This window comes from Oryza glaberrima, chromosome 8 (genome assembly GCF_000147395.1).
Source record: "Oryza glaberrima chromosome 8, OglaRS2, whole genome shotgun sequence".
In the NCBI taxonomy this organism is placed as follows: Eukaryota; Viridiplantae; Streptophyta; class Magnoliopsida; order Poales; family Poaceae; genus Oryza; species Oryza glaberrima.
In genome coordinates, this window is record NC_068333.1 from 9,511,022 (window position 1) to 9,529,925 (window position 18,904).

At 42.3% G+C, this 18,904-nt stretch overlaps 1 protein-coding gene across 1 annotated transcript; it reads left to right on the forward strand.

Annotated features, from left to right (window-relative positions):
* Positions 1–13,872: 13,872 nt before the first annotated feature.
* Positions 13,873–17,837, forward strand: LOC127783239 (uncharacterized). The gene is made up of 2 exons (XM_052310476.1): positions 13,873–14,794; positions 17,308–17,837. Exons 1-2 carry the CDS (start codon positions 13,994–13,996, stop codon positions 17,401–17,403), a joined length of 897 nt encoding a protein of 298 aa, XP_052166436.1. The 5' UTR covers positions 13,873–13,993; the 3' UTR covers positions 17,404–17,837.
* Positions 17,838–18,904: the final 1,067 nt, after the last annotated feature.

The window sequence follows — 18,904 nt, forward strand, 5'->3', positions numbered from 1 at the left end:
TGGTCTATGTAGAACATATAGCTCCAAAAGTTCTACAAAATTATATCCAACAGAATATATGGTCTTCCTAACTTGGAGTGTTCTTTTTGAACATAGGAGTCCTCTCAGTACTAGTCCAATCAACCACTTGGATAGAACTTTCTGAATGACTTGACGTTCTTTCACCAGGATGCAATGGAGCTGATGCTTCTCTTGAAGCCACCTGTCATGTCACCCAATAGTATATCATATATTAAATACATTACAAAGTTAATTTGCATACACACAAGTGTTAGAATTTTACCAAATCTTCATTTTCCAAACATTGAGTCACTTGGCTTGCATCTTGTGTTGTGGGAACTCTATTAGTAGTTTCCACACCTAGATCAATATATCTACTAAAACATTTTCCTGAGATCATCCACTCATCAAATACATCAACGGAACTTTCATTTGGAGGACTTGGCGTGCAAGCAGTAGTGCCATCGTCATCAGATGGAATTTCTTCAACCTTAATTGGTAGTCCAGCCTCAGACAACATGTTTTGCAATTTGTATTCCAAGTTAAGATCCCTAATATTCCCCTGACATGTGATCAATATAGATGTACCTATCTTCTTGCATCCATTAGTAATACAACATTTGATTCCCCATGCTGCATTTTTAATCTCACGCAATCCCTGCAATTATGAGTTAAAATCATATCTAGGTTGTCACTGCAATATAAAGAGTAATTGGAAGAAATCTATAACTTACAATGCGAGCTAGGGGTGGACCACTAGGCATGTACCCAGTCCACTCCATGTTATCTCGAGGGTATGGGATAGAGTTTTCAAGTCCTCCCAAGCATTGAGAATCAAAAAACACAGTGAACATACCATTTGCTTGGAACCAACATCTATACTCCTTCAAGCTAGCTGCGTCGAAAGGACAATCCTCTTGAACGATTGTTGCTTCAATCCCATCATATTGTTGCACATATTTGGCATGGAATTTATTCCAATCGCACACTTTTCCTCCTACATGCTTCACTTTGCGTAGCTTCCGAAGCTCAACCTCACCATGTGGAGGCGGTGGTGTAATTAATTGTTTTCTTCCAAACCGTCTCATTACCCTTTCTGGATAATGGAACTCTACAACCCAAAAATGGATGAGAGGTAGTCTAGCAAACCACCAAGTACGGTCATTCTGAATTTGGATAGGCATATGCTCTATGAGACCTTCATATGGTTGTCATTATACAGTACCTTCTCGAATCAAGTCAATTTGGTTTCGGTACTATTGAGTGCCTGTATAATATTAGTATAAAAAGATAAGCATGTTGACATATATGTTGTTTGTTATAAGAATCTACAATGAGACATAATTCAAAAGATATGTAAAACATTACCACAATTATGTGGGGTGGGGAATTCATGATAACTACACCATTTGGCCCCAAATATAGGATAGCCATCTGATTCTTCTTCTTCTTGCTCCTCCACTTCATCCGTCTTTTGAATTATATTTTTGGGACGACCTAATGGCAACCGTGACTATGACCACAATTGTAACAATACTAGAGGGCCAAAAATTTCTGATCTTGCCTTCTCAGCACCATTGTTCAACTGCCTGTATAACATAGCAAGTACAGCTCCTCCCCAATTGTATTCAGTGCGGGTCGCTAAATTATCCATAAATTGGAGGTACATTGTAGGCACACTATCTCCAGATGAATCAGTAAAAATAATGGAGCCAAGAATTTCTAAGACAAGTGCTCGACTATGCCAATCGATCTCCCGTTGTGTTGGGTTACTGGGCATGACACGAAAGCGATCACGCAATTTGCTCAGAGTTATGGAGTATCGTGAGTAACTCAGTGCAAATGTATCATCTTCCTTTTTCCTCTTTTTCTTCTTCATTTCTTGATCTTCTGGTGGAATCCCAAGATACCTCTCAATCATATCACTCCAATTTCCATCAGATTGGCCCACAATTAGTTTTCCACTGATTGGCAAACCCCAAAGGCAACTGATATCTTGCAAAGTAATTGTCATCTCCCCTATCAATAGATGAAAGCTATTTGTCTCAGGCCGCTAACATTCTACCAAAGCAGATATCAAATATTTGTCAATTTTGATACTCCTCATCTTTGCAATTTGATAGAAACCAATATTTTGTAGAGCCGATCGGCACAATGGGTGGTAAGGGATTCCAACGCGATGGTGCCGTATATTCATTGAACTACTAGGCTACATCAAAGATAAAAACAATTACTCATGGGAACCTAGATGAATATATTTACAAATCGACAAGAAACCAAACTAAGTAGACAACTCACATTTTCTGAAATTTTAGATACTTTGTGCTGCCCATGAGGCATCCATAGTAAATCACTGAACCGATCACTATCAGCCATTTTTTAGCTGCACAAAATGTTAACAACCAATAAGCTAAATCAGTATTTCAATTCTACTGTGTGAATAAATGAAATTCCAGTTCCAAAGTTGGAACTCCAATGACAACTCTGATGCAGTAGACATATATTTTATAAAGATCTCTATTATACATTAGACTTATTAGGATGAACCTATGTTATATTTTTGAAGCCGGTTCTTTTTTTTTTTAGAAGTTGTGAAGCCGGTTCTTGATTCTCCATCTCCTGTAATTACCATCCATAAATTGTGTTCCAAAATGTTTATTAAATAGGCTACAACAAAATAAGTTAGTTGAATCACCTTGACTGTAGGAGTTCTGGGCTTGGACGTCAATGGTGGCTGCAAGCTTCCAAGATGAGAACAGATGACAGCACTTGGCAGGAGTCGAGGCAGACAACAGCTGCAGCCTCCAGGGAAGACAGCAAGCTACGGATGGAAGTGGCCGACGGCAGCCACCTCTCAGAACTTCAAAAGTCGATTCAGGCGGTGGCGTGGTCTTCCGGTGGTGGTGGACGGCGACGGTGGACTCCCGGCGTCGAGGTGGACGACAGCGGCGGCGGCGGCGGTGGCCCTCTGCCTTAGTGCTGCCGCGCCATTTGCCTCGTGGGTAGTCCCTACGCTCAGTCGGAAGGAGGAACAGACTCCAGAGGTTGAGGCGGACGGCGGCGGCGGCAGACTCCCGGCGTCGATTTATACGGCAGCAAAGGCACCCTGCCCTAGCGTTGGGGGATTTTTCTTTTTTCTTTTTTCCTAATCGCGATGATTAGCGCCAGGTTATGACCGCACCAACCTGGACGTCGATCCAATTGGCGTCCACATCTGTACGTTAATGGTAATAGCGTCCACATCTGGACACTGTTTCTAGTAGCGTCCATCTTATTTTGGTAAATGTTATCCTCTAATTACTAATAATTTAATTTAAATAATATTATTTATTATTAATAAAAAAAATTGGATATAGGTCCCATGGTAATATAGCTGATGATTGTGTTCGATGTGGCAATTTGATCCAAGTCAACAGCGTTGAGTCAGTGTGAGCCCCACATGTCAAGGCCTCTTCACTTCTCTCTCTTCCTCCTCTTGTTCCCATCTCACTGGGGCAAGCAGGCGTGAGGAGAAGGTTGGTGGCAGGTGGTGAGGAGGATAGTGGTATGAAGGGGAGAGGGATGTGGTGGAGTCGAACACCATGGAACGCCGGAGTAGGTGGACAGCGGTCGGCACGCAGGGTTGATTCCTCGTGGTACAACTGTAGTCAAGGCAGTGGGCAAGGAGGTCCAACACCTTGGGCTTTGTCGTCGGCCATCGGTGCTGCGACCACATATTCTCGAGCTCCAGCATTGATGACACGCTCTTTCATCGCTCCAGCATGGGCCCACGCCTCCCGGCTGGGACACCGACAACGCGGCCTGGGGAGCATGCGACGTCTGGTAGAAGGACTCCCCTTGGAACAACACCAAGAGGATGTGCATCGTGGCCACCGTCACGCCCCAAAAGCCACAGTCACCGCCACGCCCTGGGTGGGCGACGTCGAGTGCTGCGGCAAGAGAGTGGATGACCAGACACATTGCGTAGAGAGGGAACAGTAGTTCAATGACGTGAACAAAGATGATGACGTCGAGGACGAGGTGGAGGAGGTCGGCGACGCGGCAGCCGCCGCCAGCAGGTAGCGCGATGAGATCGGCTTTGGCGGAGCGCGTGGGGCGGCACGCAGTGGGGTAGAGTTGGGCTTGTTGAGGGTTGGCATGAGCAGTGGGCATGCGGGGTGGGCTAGACCTGGTGTGGTAGCCGTAGTAATGCAAGCCCATCGATAGGGCAGGGAAGAGGAAGGGGAAGGGACCACTAGTGGCGAGGGAAGAGGAAGGGGACTGCCGAGAGTCTCTCCCGCTAGCTGACACCCTTCTCCCTGCTGGTCATCGTCTGTCACTGTCGCGCTTCTACCCGCCACGCGCCTTTCCCGCCGACCGCCGCAAGCCTGTCCTATTGTTGTTCGCTCGCTGCGCCAGCACTACCTACTTTGTTCCTCCTTTGCACGCGCGGATGCGGCGCCCCCAGTGTTGCATGCTTGCTTTGTCACGCCACCGTTCGCCGGAACGCGCCGCTCATCACTAGCCCCTAGCCTTGGAGTCGTGGAGCGTGGAATCCTAAAGAGATGGGAAGAGAGGTGAGGTAGTGGAAAAAATTTAGGCCACTGATAATAGGGTCTATGTTGACTTAGCCATCACGTCAGTAAAAAAGGGAGACTATACTGCTCTAGAACGTAAAGTATGCCGGTATTTTAAGTTGAGTGACGTGTTATATGTATTGTTGTTTAGGCACGGAATTTGAATTGGACGTCACGTTAAGGGACCTAGAATGAACTTATTCCGTTGGGTAAGCCCACCGTCCTGTGTGTGGGCCATCCCTCCCGGCCTTTGTTGCATCTGAGGCTCTGAGCGTACTACTGTACAGCCCAGCAACAGGTTAGCCCCAGACTCCAAAGTCCAAACCACTTGGCTTGCAGTCTTGCAGTACTAGTACGAGACGGTGGCCTGGTGGTGTGGACCTACCGGCTACCGCACCTCCAAGGTCAACACGGGCAGGCAGGGTCCCCATGCCCATGCCCACATGACGACGGGGGTGTGGGGGTTTACGCCTCGCGCGCCCATGCGCTGCAGCGCCGCTGCCTCTGGCCCTTGAGTCCGCACGTTAGTAATGCGTGCTGCAGAGCCGTGCACGGTGCACCGCGCGCGCGGAGCAGAGCAGCGGAGGGGAAGGGAAAGGCGACGCGGACGAGCTCGATCACGAGCGTCTCGAGGTCTCGCGTTGCTTGCCAATCAAGACGCAAGCGCCGGCTCGGTGAAAAAGATCTGGGCGCGATCAGGCGAGATGGCGTGAGGGCCTTCCGTTGGCAGCGTGCCAAAGGTCCGGAAGACGAAATAAGGGCATCTTTAGTTACCAAACAAAATTTTTCACGCCGTCGCATCGAATGTTTAGACACATATATATAATATTAAATATAGACAAAAAAGAACCAATTACAAAGTTCGTCAGAAAATTGCGAAACGAATCTTTAAGCCTAACTGCGCTATGATTTGATAATATAGTGCTACAGTAAACATTTGCTAATGACAGATTAATTAGGCTTAATAAATTCATCTCGCGGTTTTCTAGCGGAATCTATAATTTATTTTGTTATTAGACCAAATTATCACTAACCTCAAACTTTGACCAAATTATCACTAACCATTACAATAAATTTTGTGTTAAATCTATGTACATTTTTATAGTTTGGTCAATATATCCATAGCTTCGTGAAATTTACTAAAAAAATAATATATGTTATGAGACTATTGTTATGCGATCCGAGATGGCTCATTTGTAATCGAATTTAGAAACATATGTTAATATGTCTTAACTCACACATATCCAATATATTTGTTGACACAAATACTCCCTCCTTCCCTAAATGTTCGACGCAGTTAACTTTTTTAAATATGCTTGACCGTTCGTCTTATTCAAATTTTTTTTGAAATATGTAAAACTATATATATACATAAAAGTATATTTAACAATAAATCAAATGGTATGAAAAGAAATAATAATTACTTAAATGTTTTAAATAAGACGAACGGTCAAACATGTTTAAAAAAGTTAACGGCGTCAAACATTTATTAATGGAGGGAGTATATATTTTTATATGTTACACACTACCCCTAGTTATCGTACTATACTACATAATAATGCCACTCAAAAACTGAAAAATTTTAATTTGAGATATATTTTCAAATTTTAATTTGAAATAGGCAAGAAATCTTTATCTTAGCCACCTTCTGTCCAGGTGAGCTGTTTAACTCAGTGGACTGCGAAAATATATGTAGTATCGCAATCGGCTGAGTTAAGAGATCCATTTAGAGTAATTATTTTTTTTCTCACGCGGTTGGATGGTCCACCTGTGAGAATCTCCAATATTCTAACATACAGTTGGGGGGAGATTGGGCGTCTAACCGATTTCGGAAACGCCTTTTCGCTGTTTGTGTAGTAGTACTGTGTAGGGCTATCAACTAGCCGAGCTCGAGCGAGCTTGTCTGTCCAAGCTCGAGCTCGACACAAGCTCAAGCCGAGCCTGTTGCACCTTCGAGCTTTTAGGCAAGCTCGATTCGAGCTCGAGCTCTACCGAGCTCGGCTAGCCGAGCTCAGCCATAAATAGTATAATATATATTTTAATGATAATCTCTTGATAAGTTTAATATTTTCTAGTTAATCACACTAATAAAAAGTAGAAAAATGATACAAATAAATATATTGTGTTAACACATGCTAATTTATTATGTAAATAAATATTAATATATATATTTATCTATTAGTTTATTATATTAATAAGGTGAACATACAATATAATCTATATACAGACAAGCTCGGTAGAAGCTCGAGCTCGGTTTGGTAAAGCTCGCGAGTTTTTCTCAGGCTCGGGCTCGGCTCGTTTGGAGCTCGAGCCTAGTATGAGCCAAGCTCGAGCTGCTCGCGAGCCTCGAGTTTTTTATTTTTTTACTGCCTAGTACTGTACATCCCTCTCGCAAGGCAACAAAAATCGATTCATGAACTAATGAATTGCACTCTTGAGAAGATAATTCTCACTGGAAAAGAAGGATATGCTCTACCTATATAAAAAAAAACTATGCAGAGGAGGATGAGTGGATGACGATGATGCACGGCATCATTGAGCAGCGTGATATTCATTATGTGGCATAAGGATTTGGGCGGATTGTTGGATATACACGGATCAACCACGTACATATCCTCCTTGGCAACATAATAAAATGAGAGCGGGAGTTGCCAATGTCACCTTCTCTGCTGGAAAGTGTATAGGTCATGTCGCATGTGTAACTTGTGATCCGGTGGTTGCAGTTTGCAGTGGAACAGGGCTCGTGCCTCAATTTCTTTTCTCGAGGGTAAATTCACTTGATCACGGACAACAGACTTTACACTATCTGTACATAGTGATAGTGTACTGTTACACGCACAGAATATCCCAAGAGATCGTATTAATTAAGTTATTAACAATAAATCAAGATTGCTCGTCTTGATCATCTGATCAAATGGAAAGCTTGGACAGAATAATACACAAATATTTGTCAAATCAACTGGATCCCTGGTGCATCTTACCACCCTAGTAAGTTGCCTTTTATAGTTCTATCACAAAAAATATGTTGTATATATATTGGCATCGATATAATCTTAAAAAACATAATTTTGACCGCTAGTTTTGTATTAGTACACAATATTTAATGGCTGGCAAAGTTGTAATACTACGAGATGTACTTATACAGATGGTCTTCTTGCGTCCAATCTACATATTTTAAAAGAGATTAGTGTTCAAAAGTTTTTAAAATTTCATTTCAAATATGTTGAGCACAACAAGTTTCCACGACCGTGTGTACATTACAAAGTGCTGAGTAAATAAATAAATTTGAAAAGCAAAAGGCACCCATCATCCCATTCACCCACCTATTGAGGAGAAAACAGGACGGCCTGGGAATTCCACTTAGCTCCAGTGTATGTTCAAATCTTGCTTTTTGGGTTCAGGGCGTGTCAGTTGGTTTGATCCTGTAACCAACAAGACTAAACAGTAAAATCAAGTTAGAACACCATAGCCAATCGGCCGATGAGCCGATGACATATCGTATAGCCGATGAACTCTGATCAAATCGGTTGTAAGGTATAGGATATATAAAAATAAACAAGCCTAAAATATGTTCCATCAGCTTTAGATGCAATCAAACATGTAATCACTAATTCAATCTTTCTCTGAAGTGCAAGCAAACGGCATAGATTGAACCTAATCGAGATAGTATGGATCAGATCAGATAAACTAAAGATTACGCGGTTTTATATTATAGCCGATGATCCAATACTTAGGTTAAAAAAAGATATTGTATCGGCTAATACTACGATACAGATATAAGAATATCAATCTAGGTAATACTACGATATAGCTTTACACAAGAATATCAATCTAGGTAAATATATCGAGAAGAAGATCGATATATTTAAATAGGTGATATACCTATACAAGGGGTAGGTATAGCATGAAAAACATGATTAAAAGAAATTAAATATAGCAAAACAGTTACATCAAGGAAGATCGGCTGAAACCTCAATTCTACCCCTATCGGTAATCAAGAAGCATGCTAGTTTTTATGATTCTAAGCACGACTTAGTAGATCAAATTTAACTGATGCAATACTAAGTATGAAAAGAAGCATAAAGTCTAAATAATTAAGTTTGTGACTGATTTTTAGTGTGGCAAATACCTTAGCTAATCTAAAGTGACAAAACGATTTAGTCGATACCAACAAAACCCTAGAAAAAGGCCTGGTTGATACAAGTAAATAGAATCATCAATTTAGATTAACTAGGATATATGATAACCAGTAGCTACAAAAGATAGATTAGAACATCTAAAACGACATCCTAATCCGCCAATGCAAACCACTGTGACATGCCATACCTCTTGCCGGAAAATCGAAGCCGATGCCCTAACTTGAAGCAAGAACTCGTCGAGAAAGACAAAAAGTAAAAAGGGGGTGATGTGCCAAGAGTTTATTGAACTGTTATTTTTTTACAAGGTCCTGGGCATGTATTTATAACTGTAGTACAAAACTTGTCCATATCGGATACAATTCAAACTTTACAAAAATAAACACACTAGCTCACTGTGAACTCTAACATAAATTTCTAAAATACATAAAGGAAAACTGATTGTTTTTCTAATTAATGGATACAATTGTCTTCTTCAGACTCCGTCCTTATTTTGCAATATCTTTGAAACCTTAATCTTGAGTTTGATACAAATTGCCTATATCGGCTAACCGAATCCGACTCTGTATCGGCCAAAACAGTTTTCTGCTGATGCGCCGTTCTATTTTGGAAACCACGTTAATTCCTTCAAATCCGCTTCGGATCTATCCTTATCTTCACGTATCTTACTAAATTTTGCCATCAACACCACCACGTAAAAAGATTACCTTTTTATTATTATGTAATGGATATTACGTACTCCCTCCGTCTAATTTTAAGCGCAGTTGTGGGTTTCGGTGTCCAACGTTTGACTGTCCGTTTTATTTAAATTGTTTTTATGATTAGTATTTTTATTGTTATTAGATAATAAAACATGAACAATACTTTATGTGTGATTTTTTTAATTATTTAATAAATTTTTCAAATAATACAAATGGTCAAATGTTGGCACGAAGTACGTAACTAAAGTTGACATTTTCTTATTACTAATTAATCATCAATCTACAGCTAAGACCACCAGTTTGAAGAAACTTCCTGCCCATTACCAATATACGTGTGTTTTTTATTAGTATCATATTGGGTCCAAATTGCTGGTCGGTGAACACAAACATGCTCCGGACGTTTAAGAGAAAGCATTATCGATATGTAATTTCAAGTACTCCCTCCGTCCTAAAATATACGAATTAGTAATTTTTGTTTGGATGGGATGTGTCATAGTACTACAAATCTAGACAGGAGGCTTATCCAGATTTATAGCACTAGAATACATCCCATCCAACTAAAAAATACTATATTTTAGGACGGATGGAGTATATATTAATTATGTATAAATGTTAGTTGTATGAACTCCATAAATGTGATCTGCTTGTGCTGATAAAAAGGTCTGCTCGTGGGGTCACATATGAATCGACAATTCTGTTACAAATTAATTTAACTATAAGTAACGTTGCAAATAAAAGAGCACCATGCCGGCTTTTATACAAGTAGAAACGTATGGCTAGCTGATAAATGTCCCATGTTGAGGTAATTAGCGAGTATAACCTTACTTCCTTTTAGGGAAAGGTTGGCGTAAATCAGGCAAAAACCACAAAAGTGTGATGGTTCTACTGATTGGCACTGCCGTGCCGTGTCGGCTCGTCTGGCATGTCAATGGTGCCACGTTGGATCCACGTGGCAATTGAAGTCACGGCCTGGTCGCTCTAGGACATGAAGACAACGTGAACCTGCCACATTGTATTTGCATAATGTACATATATTGTAAATGATTGATATTTTTGTAAGATAATAAAAATGGTTTACATGTTTGACCTCTGCCTACAAGCAGACATGCATCCATTGTATTTTATAATTGAAAATGAGAGAAAAGTATAGTGATGGGACAATTTCCCTCTTCTCTGAGAAGATGATCACCAGAATTAAAAGCTAATATAAATCCCGTAAATTATAGCGATTAATTCGATAGGTGCTACTCCATCCAAAATTATATAAAATACCCTTGGCTACCAATTCTAAAAGTGTAGCATCACCACGCATAGTATCTCGTTTATCCCATGATAGCATCAAATACAAGTATAGCGTTGATTGGTAGACATGAAGATAACATGCATATGATTAGCTATTTTCTTATTATGAAAAATATTATTTCGGCACCAAATTGACCAACATATGTTATTGATTTGATCATAGATGGTAGTACATATATCTAGTACAAACCATTTGGTAATCATTTAATCAACAAACAAAGAAACAATATTCTTGGACCTTTACCCTGTTTCCTTTAACGCCATAGCAAATCTAGCTTTGTTTGGAGGATATCGAGATTTGAAAAACAGATCGTGAGTAGCCAGTCAATGAGGATTTGTAAAAATTGGATTTTATAACTTATAATTTTCTATTTTTGGAATTGCAATTCATCATGGTGGTCTTAGATTGTGTTCTTTTAGAACGGATGGGACTTTAGAACTTTTTCCTTCCGCACACAAAATAAAGCGGTATATTAACACATAATTAGTTAAGTATTAGTTAAAAAAATAAAATTATTAATATGGTTTTTAAAGCCACGTTCATATAGATTTTTTTTAAAAAAACACACTGTTTAACATATCATGAAATGTGTGCACGAAAAATGAGGGAGTGAAAAATAGAAAATTGGAGAAAAAAACATAACCTTAATAGGTGGCACCAATCACAATACAAAAACACATGGCGTTAGGGGTGAAAATGGAACGGAAATTTTTGAGATTTCCAGCTATCGTTTTCAGTTTGCACCGACCGTTTCAATTGGTATCGATAACTGATGATGGTGGAAATGGAAACGGTAATATCTTCTGGAAATGGTAGTGGAAATGTGATGGAGTTTTTTCCGACCATTTTGTCAGTAACCGTATTTGTACAGTAATTACTAACAAAATTTTGAAAGTTCCTCAATGGCTTAGCTAGCCCAACTCATCGGAAGCTCATGAATAAAGGAAGCCTGGTAAACTTGCAGCCCATAAAAAAGGCAAGTGGCTAGGGAAAATGTTGTTAACCCTACGATGGCATGGTAGGATTTATTCGTCGTGCCTTGTTCTTTTCTGATTAAGATTCAGATTTTATCTCGATTTTCGTTAGCACGCTTTTCAAGCTACTAAACGGTGCGTTTTCGTGCGAAAACTTTCTATATATAAGTTGCTTTAAAAGATCAAATATATCAATTTGTTAAGTTTGTAATAATTAAACTTAATTAATTATGTGTTAATAGTTTTTTCGTTTTACGTGCGCCAATTTGGACCTTCTTAATAATTCTTTCAATTAAAGTTCTTAATAAAAATAAAAATGCTACGTTACTATATGAACTCTTCCTGGTTTGACAAAATTATGCCATAAGGTCCCATCAAATACTCATGTATACTACGGCTGTGTTCTGCTCCTCCCCGGCACGCAAAATGAAACTCGTATTATTGCATGATTAATTATGTCAGGGTTACGGATAAGGCATACCCTCTATCCCACGACTTATGGAATATACCGATAAGGTATACCTTCATGTATATGGTTAGTTTCTATATACGCCGTTAGGAATTCGCCTCAAATTATGGAAAATATCTCCACGAAGTTAAGGAATTGCAAAAGTCCTACTCGGAAAAGATAAAATCTCTAGTATATCGTGCTGGTTTACATATCTCCAAGTCTTACTTGAGGGTCAAGGTATCCCACGATATAAAAGGGACCCCTAGGGAGAGGCAAAGGGCATCGCATCTCATTGCCAACACACCTATCAAAGTTTACGAAGCCGGAGTCCACGAAGCCAACTCGCCGGGAGATCTCGTCGAGTCCCTCGACTACGATCTCATCGGCATCGTCTATTCGGTTACTCTCTTTGTAATCTGTTCTCATCATCATCAATCCCATGTAAATTGGACTAGAGCTATTACCTGATAAGGAGCCTGAACCAGTATAATCCTTGTCTTTTGTCTGTTTAGATGTCGTACTACGTAGATCCCTGTTCCAACGTACCCCAATACCCTATTCTTCCGGTCCACGAGTATCATTCATCGACAAATTAAGTATTAACTTTTTTAAAAAATGGATTAATATGATTTTTAAAACAACTTTCATATAGAAAGTTTTTTCATAAATCGACCGTTTAGCAGTTTAAAAAACATGCGTGCGGAAAACGAGAGAGACGGGTTAGGAAAATGGGGGAAGAACACATACAGCCTAAACGGTGCATTCACCCCTGGGTGATTGCAAAGAGTACGCTTCCCAAACTACTAAACGGTGTATTTTTTGCAAAAATTTTCTGTAGGAAAGTTGCTTTAAAAAATCATATTAATCCATTTTAAAATTTAAAATAGTTAATAATTAATTAATCATGTGCTAATGGCTCACCTCGTTTTGCGTATCTTCCCAATCCCCTTCTCCTCAAACTGTGAATATGCCACCTACGAGCTATATTGTATTTTCTCTCTAAAATTTAGGTTTATCATGCAAAGAGATCTACAGCGAATCAAGAATGAAATTGTCCCAAAACTTTACAACTAACTTATTCCAAATATTATTAGCCCAAGTATAATTCATTTTTAAAACATAGGTCTTTACCTTGTATCTAGAAACAAACAACTCATTCAGAAATAGGTTGGGTTTGTTGAAAACCTTTGTTTTTACCTCACCAAAGCCAACTGATAAAAAAATCATTTACAATAAATAGCTAATCTTCGTAGTTGATGTTTCGGTTGCGACAAATCCATAATTTTCACTTTCTTACCGGAGATTGATCCATAAGCCGCACTCCCACTTCCTTCCTTCCTCTCTCTCCAAAAAAAAAAAAAAGAAAAGCATCACGTACCGGGCCTACCTGCCATTGAATGAGTAGGCGCAGGAGCAGTACAAACTCAAAAGCGAGAATTCCTCGCAATCCACAGACGAAGACGAGACGAGACGTACCCGCATCAGACTCCAACAGGGCGAGAGACCCGGGCCCACCTGGAAGAGATGCGGGTCTACCAACCCGAGTGCGAAGTGGATCCCCGATGCCTTTACACCGAGCCGGACTGTGAGAGACGGTGGGTGGGGCCCACATGTCAGCGTGCGAGGTCTACCAAAACCCGGTCTACGCGGCGGCCGAGAAGCGCCCGTCCCTTTCAGGTTTTTTTTTCCTCCTCCTCCTCCTCCCTATAAATGCTTCTCTCGCCTCTCTCGCCTCTCCCTTTCCAAGAAACCACCAATCTCTCTCTCTCTCTTTCTCTCTCTTTCGCGGCGGAGAGGAGGAGCAGTCTCCCATCTGCGGCGGCCGGCGGCGTGCGTGCGTGCGGGTGGCTGGTGTTGTGGATTCCGTTTCCGATGGACGACGCGGTGGAGACGGCCGCCGAGATTCTGGTCAGCTTCCAGAACAGGAGGCTGGTGCGGTGGCCGGAGTGGGTTCCGCGGCCGGATGAGAAGGGCGCCGCCGCTGAGGAGAAGAAGTTGCCGGGATGGAAGGACCGGCGGAAGCGGACTTCCAAGTCCAAACCGCCGCCGGCCATTTTGGTGTGTGGCCTGGAGCTGAGGGATTCCGGCGGGGAGAAGGCGGCGTCGATTCCGGCCCCGCTCCCGCCCCCCGCGAGGAAGAAGATGTTGTTCAAGATGAAGGTCAAGGACGAGCCGACGGCGGCGCGGGGGCCGGAGACGCCGCCGGAGTACGGGGCCGGCGCGGGATCCGGCGCGAATTTCAGCCGGGATGGCGTGGCGAGGCCTCTGCCGCCACGCGCGGTGGTGAAGGCCGAGCCGACGCCGGCGGCGCGGATGCCCGAGTCGCCGCCGTACTACGTCGCGGCGGCCGGATCCGCCCCTTCCACGGCCGGCGGCGACCGGCGTCCGCGTCCTCGCCCCGTCGAGAGGGCGCACGTCAAGACGGTCCTCGCGGCGGCGAAGGAGGCCATGGAGGCGTCTAGCCCAGAGACCCCTCTGGACTACGCCGCCACCACCGGATCCGGCGCGTCCTCCAGCGGCGACGAGTCGTCGCGGAAGCGGAAGGCGGCGCCGGGGGCGGGCGGATCCGGCGGCGCCTCGTCGAGCGGCGACGAGGGGTGCAGCTCACCGGAGAAGCGGCCGTGCCTGGTCGCCGGCGGCGGCGCTCAGACCGCCGCAGCGGCTAAAGCAGAGGTGAGTCCCCCCCCACTTTTTTCCCCATTTGTTTTTGGCCCTTTTACTTTTGTTTCCGTTTGGATTCAGAACTCTTGAGCTCTTTCTTGTGCCCTGAAATCTTCTTTCTTCCAGTCCCTTCCTCGTGCGATTCGCTTTTATTTTTCTCTTCAAGTTCCTTCCTCGGGCGATTTGCTTGTGATCTGTGTTCTTGCTTGTGTGATGATTCTCGCAACGATTTTTTGTTAGGAAATCAGACGACAAGTTCCCTTTTTTGACTTAAAATTCCACCTTGATTTGATTTGTGTATGGGAGATGTGCCTGCAACGATTTTTCTGACGAAATCCGTTTGCTTTTCACCTCTTTTGTTCACTTATTATAGAAAAAAATAGTCGTACTACCATAGTGTTTATCTGTTTAATCTCAACAGAAATTTAAACATTTACTTTGGACCCGTAAATTCAGCTTATTTGCCAAGATGAAGCATTTTTTAGGTCCGTTCAAAAAAGCTCTTCCTTTATTTTTTCACTATATCATTTTAGTAGTGGTAGTTTTCCTTGTCTGTTACGATTTGTGTATATGTAATAATAGGCAAAAAAAAAGAGAAGAAAGTTCTTCCTGAAAAAAGAAAAAAAAGTATATCGCGTTCGTTTGTGTTTGGGTATTCGATGCGGACTCGTGGGGCGTAAAAGGTGTTCGTTTGGGTAGCGGCCGCCGCGTCGGCGCCAGCTGTAGACGGCGGCGGATTCTGCGCACCGGGCCGCGGTGGCCGGTGTCGTTGGATTTACCCCCATTTTATCACCATCGGGCCCTTCTCTTCCTTAAAAAAAATGTATGGATTTTTCTTCTACTATACGGAGTATTTTGTAATTCTAGAAGAATTCAGTTATGGATAATAATTGAATAAAGTCATAAACCTGCTCAAACCCTTAAATTTTTCTTTCGAAATCAAACTATAAGGAAATTTTCTAGGCGGTTTCGTGTTGAACTGGAGTAGTAGTAGTAGCAGCGGCTCCCGAGTCGCCGTCACGCGCGTTGCCTTCCCCTCGGGAGGTGGGCCCTCCGCGTGGACCGGGTGGGCCCACGGTGTCAGACGTGCGCCAGCCACGTGTTCCCTCGTGTCCTCCTACCAGAGTTCGAGTTAGTTTGATTTTCCTGGTAGGAAGGGGAGTAAAAACCGTGGAAAATTTGTGTGTGTTTGCCTAGGCCTTTCCGTTGGTTTCTTCTTCTGACTTGCTTTGCAAGGTTTGGTTGGAAGGATGGATGGATCGCCCGCTTTCCCCGAGATTCTGTTGCTGTTCCCCCGCGTGGGCCCCACCATGCCCTGCCCGCCGCGGTGGACCAAGCAAGGGCCCCACGTGTCAGCGTTTTCTCTCTAGTATTAGTATATATTTTTTTGGTACATGAAATCATTTTTGTTTTTGAGCGGAATACGTAAAAAAGTGTCTATTTTTGTAAAATAATTTATTTTATTTCTCGTTCTGTAGATAAAAGTTGAAATAATTTTGAAGTTGGGTGTGTACTAGTAGTATGCTCGGCTTTTTCGGGATTAGTTTTGTGTGGCTGGGAGGTGGGGCCCAGGATCCCGGGTGTGACCAAACCGGAGGGGAGCAAGTTGCGGCCCGGCGGTCGGCGACGTGGCCGCCGGCCATTGGATCCCCTGCCTGACACCTCCGGGGCCCACCCACCGGTTCCGTCACTGGCGGTTGTCGCATGCCACCACGTGCATCTCTAGATCTTCTCTTACAAAACGAAATCAATCAAACAGAAGATAATTCACTTTTTACATTTTTTTACTGCATTGATTAAGGGTTAATTACCGGCAATTTGATATAGAGAGGTAGTACTTCATCTTAAGGGGAGAGATTTTGGTTGAGAAGATGTCGGCATTCTTGATGATGATGGCAGTGGCATATTGGCATGGCATGTTGTTGGAGTGGAGTAGCTCGATTGGTTAATTGGGTTTTGTCAGGGCGTGGTCAGTCACGTGATGTCCTTGTCATCGTGATTCCTTCTTTCTCTCTCATTTTTAATTTTTCTGAGAATTTCTGACGAGGCCCCCAAAGCCTCTTCTGTTCAGTGAGCATCAGACAAGATTAAGGTTTTGGACATAGCAACAACAAGTCAGATACTGTATTTGAAATGCCACTAAACAACAAGTTCACGAGCAGAGAGACCTTGCCCCTGCTTGTGAACTGTAGTAGTGTAGCTTTGCAGCCTTTATGCTGTGAATGACGGGTTGATCTGATGGAAAAGGAATGAAGTTTGGATCCAAACTTTGGATCTAAACACAGCCTTAATGCTACTTTGTTTGGTTCCAGTGCAGCTATTCGAACCATTCTTGAATGAATGAATAAATGAATAGTTTTTCTGCTTCAGTCATGGTGTTCTTGAATTGGATTTTTGTTTCTTTCTGTTACCACTTACTTTTAGGAGTTACTACTATTGCAAATCCTGTCTATTTTTATGTCTTGCAGTTTCTTGCGTTTGCTTGACCATATATACTGATGATAATTTCTCTTGATGTTGCGCAGGGGGAAAAGTTTGCGGATTCGATGAACCGTAACGACGATGGCGTGCTTCTCTTCGACCTCAACGAATGTGTGGATAATTGCGAAGATTGGTCCTAATGGGAGTCTTTGCTAGTGTTCATCATACCTAGATCAATGTGGGAGTTTTTGCTAACATATCCGCGCTCCGTCGGGTAAAAAATAAACCCAAAATTGTGTACATAAAAAGGGCAAAGCCAGTAAGTAGAGCAGTTGACAAGAGCTGGAGGGCTTTGCCTTTTCTTTCTAGATTATATATTATATGAGTAGATGATAAGGTGGGCTTAGGTGGTTTCATTGAATTTGTCAGGTTAGTTTCTAGTCAGCCTTGTTCATTGCACTGCTCTTGATCATATCTTATTATTCTGCTGGCTCTCTCATTGCCCAGTGCCCTCTGCTGTTGCCTTCAGATCGGTGTAAGGCATCTCTGTTTTAATCTTCACTTCAATGTGGAACTGATACAGTGCAAGAACAATATATTTACATACATTTTGTTCTTTGTTTCAGTTTGTGTACATCTGTTTCACTGCCTCTCCTGGTTTACTTTCTTATGCTTCTGTTCTTTGTTGATGTTGATTGTTTTTTTTATCTGATGGGTATACTGCCGCGGTCTATACTGTCGCGGTCCGTAAAATATACTTCCTCAGTCTCTAAATATAAGAGATTTTAGTTGAATTTGACGTATCCTAGTACAATAAATTTGAATCAAAATAAAATTTCTTATATTTAGGAATGGAGGGAGTAGTTACCGTTTCTTATTTCAGCCGATCACAACCATTTAATATCTTGTCATCTTAACCCATCACAGCCACCCTTTATTTACTTTCCTTAACTATTGTGAAAATTTTTACGGAGGAAGTAGCTGGTCGTCTGATGAATGATTCGCTTGCAATGGGCATTCATGGGCAGCAGCTGTGGTGTGAAAAATGGCGTGATGCCGTGATGTGGTGTTGGTGGGCCCAATGTAGGTCTCGCTTGAAGATGTGGTTTTGTGAGAGGGTAGTTGGGGATTAGTGACCAAATCGGGATTATCGGTTGCTTTGATTGATAGCTCCAGCTGATGCTGATTTGCACTACTGTATAGTTTTTAAAATAAAGAAAGAAAGAAAGAAAATTGCTACAGAGTCTGACACCGTGAACGTACTGTATAGTTTTTAAAATAAAGAAAGAAAGAAAGAAAATTGCTACAGAGTCTGACACTGTGAACGGTTAACCGCTTTTGCTCAAATCTGAAACCGATCGTGCCTGTCAAGTTCCATTGCGAACGTCTCTCTCCGCTCGTTTGATCCCCTTCGTGACTTCAGGCCTGTTTGGGAAGATGATTCGGAGAAGCAGCTGTTTGGTAGCTTAGTAGTCAGCTTATGAAAATCTAAAAAAGCTCTGAAACTCAGCTTCTCTAGCTTCTGGCTTTTTAGTTTGGTTTCTTAGTTTATTTTTCCGAATCTATAACTACAGATTCTCACAAGCTGTGGACTGTTTGGGGCAGCTTCTAGCAGAAGCAGCTTTTGGGAAAAACTGTAGCGGGGAGAAGCTCCCCCAAACAAGGCCTTAGATTCTGAGAAGCAGCTATTTGGTAGCCAGC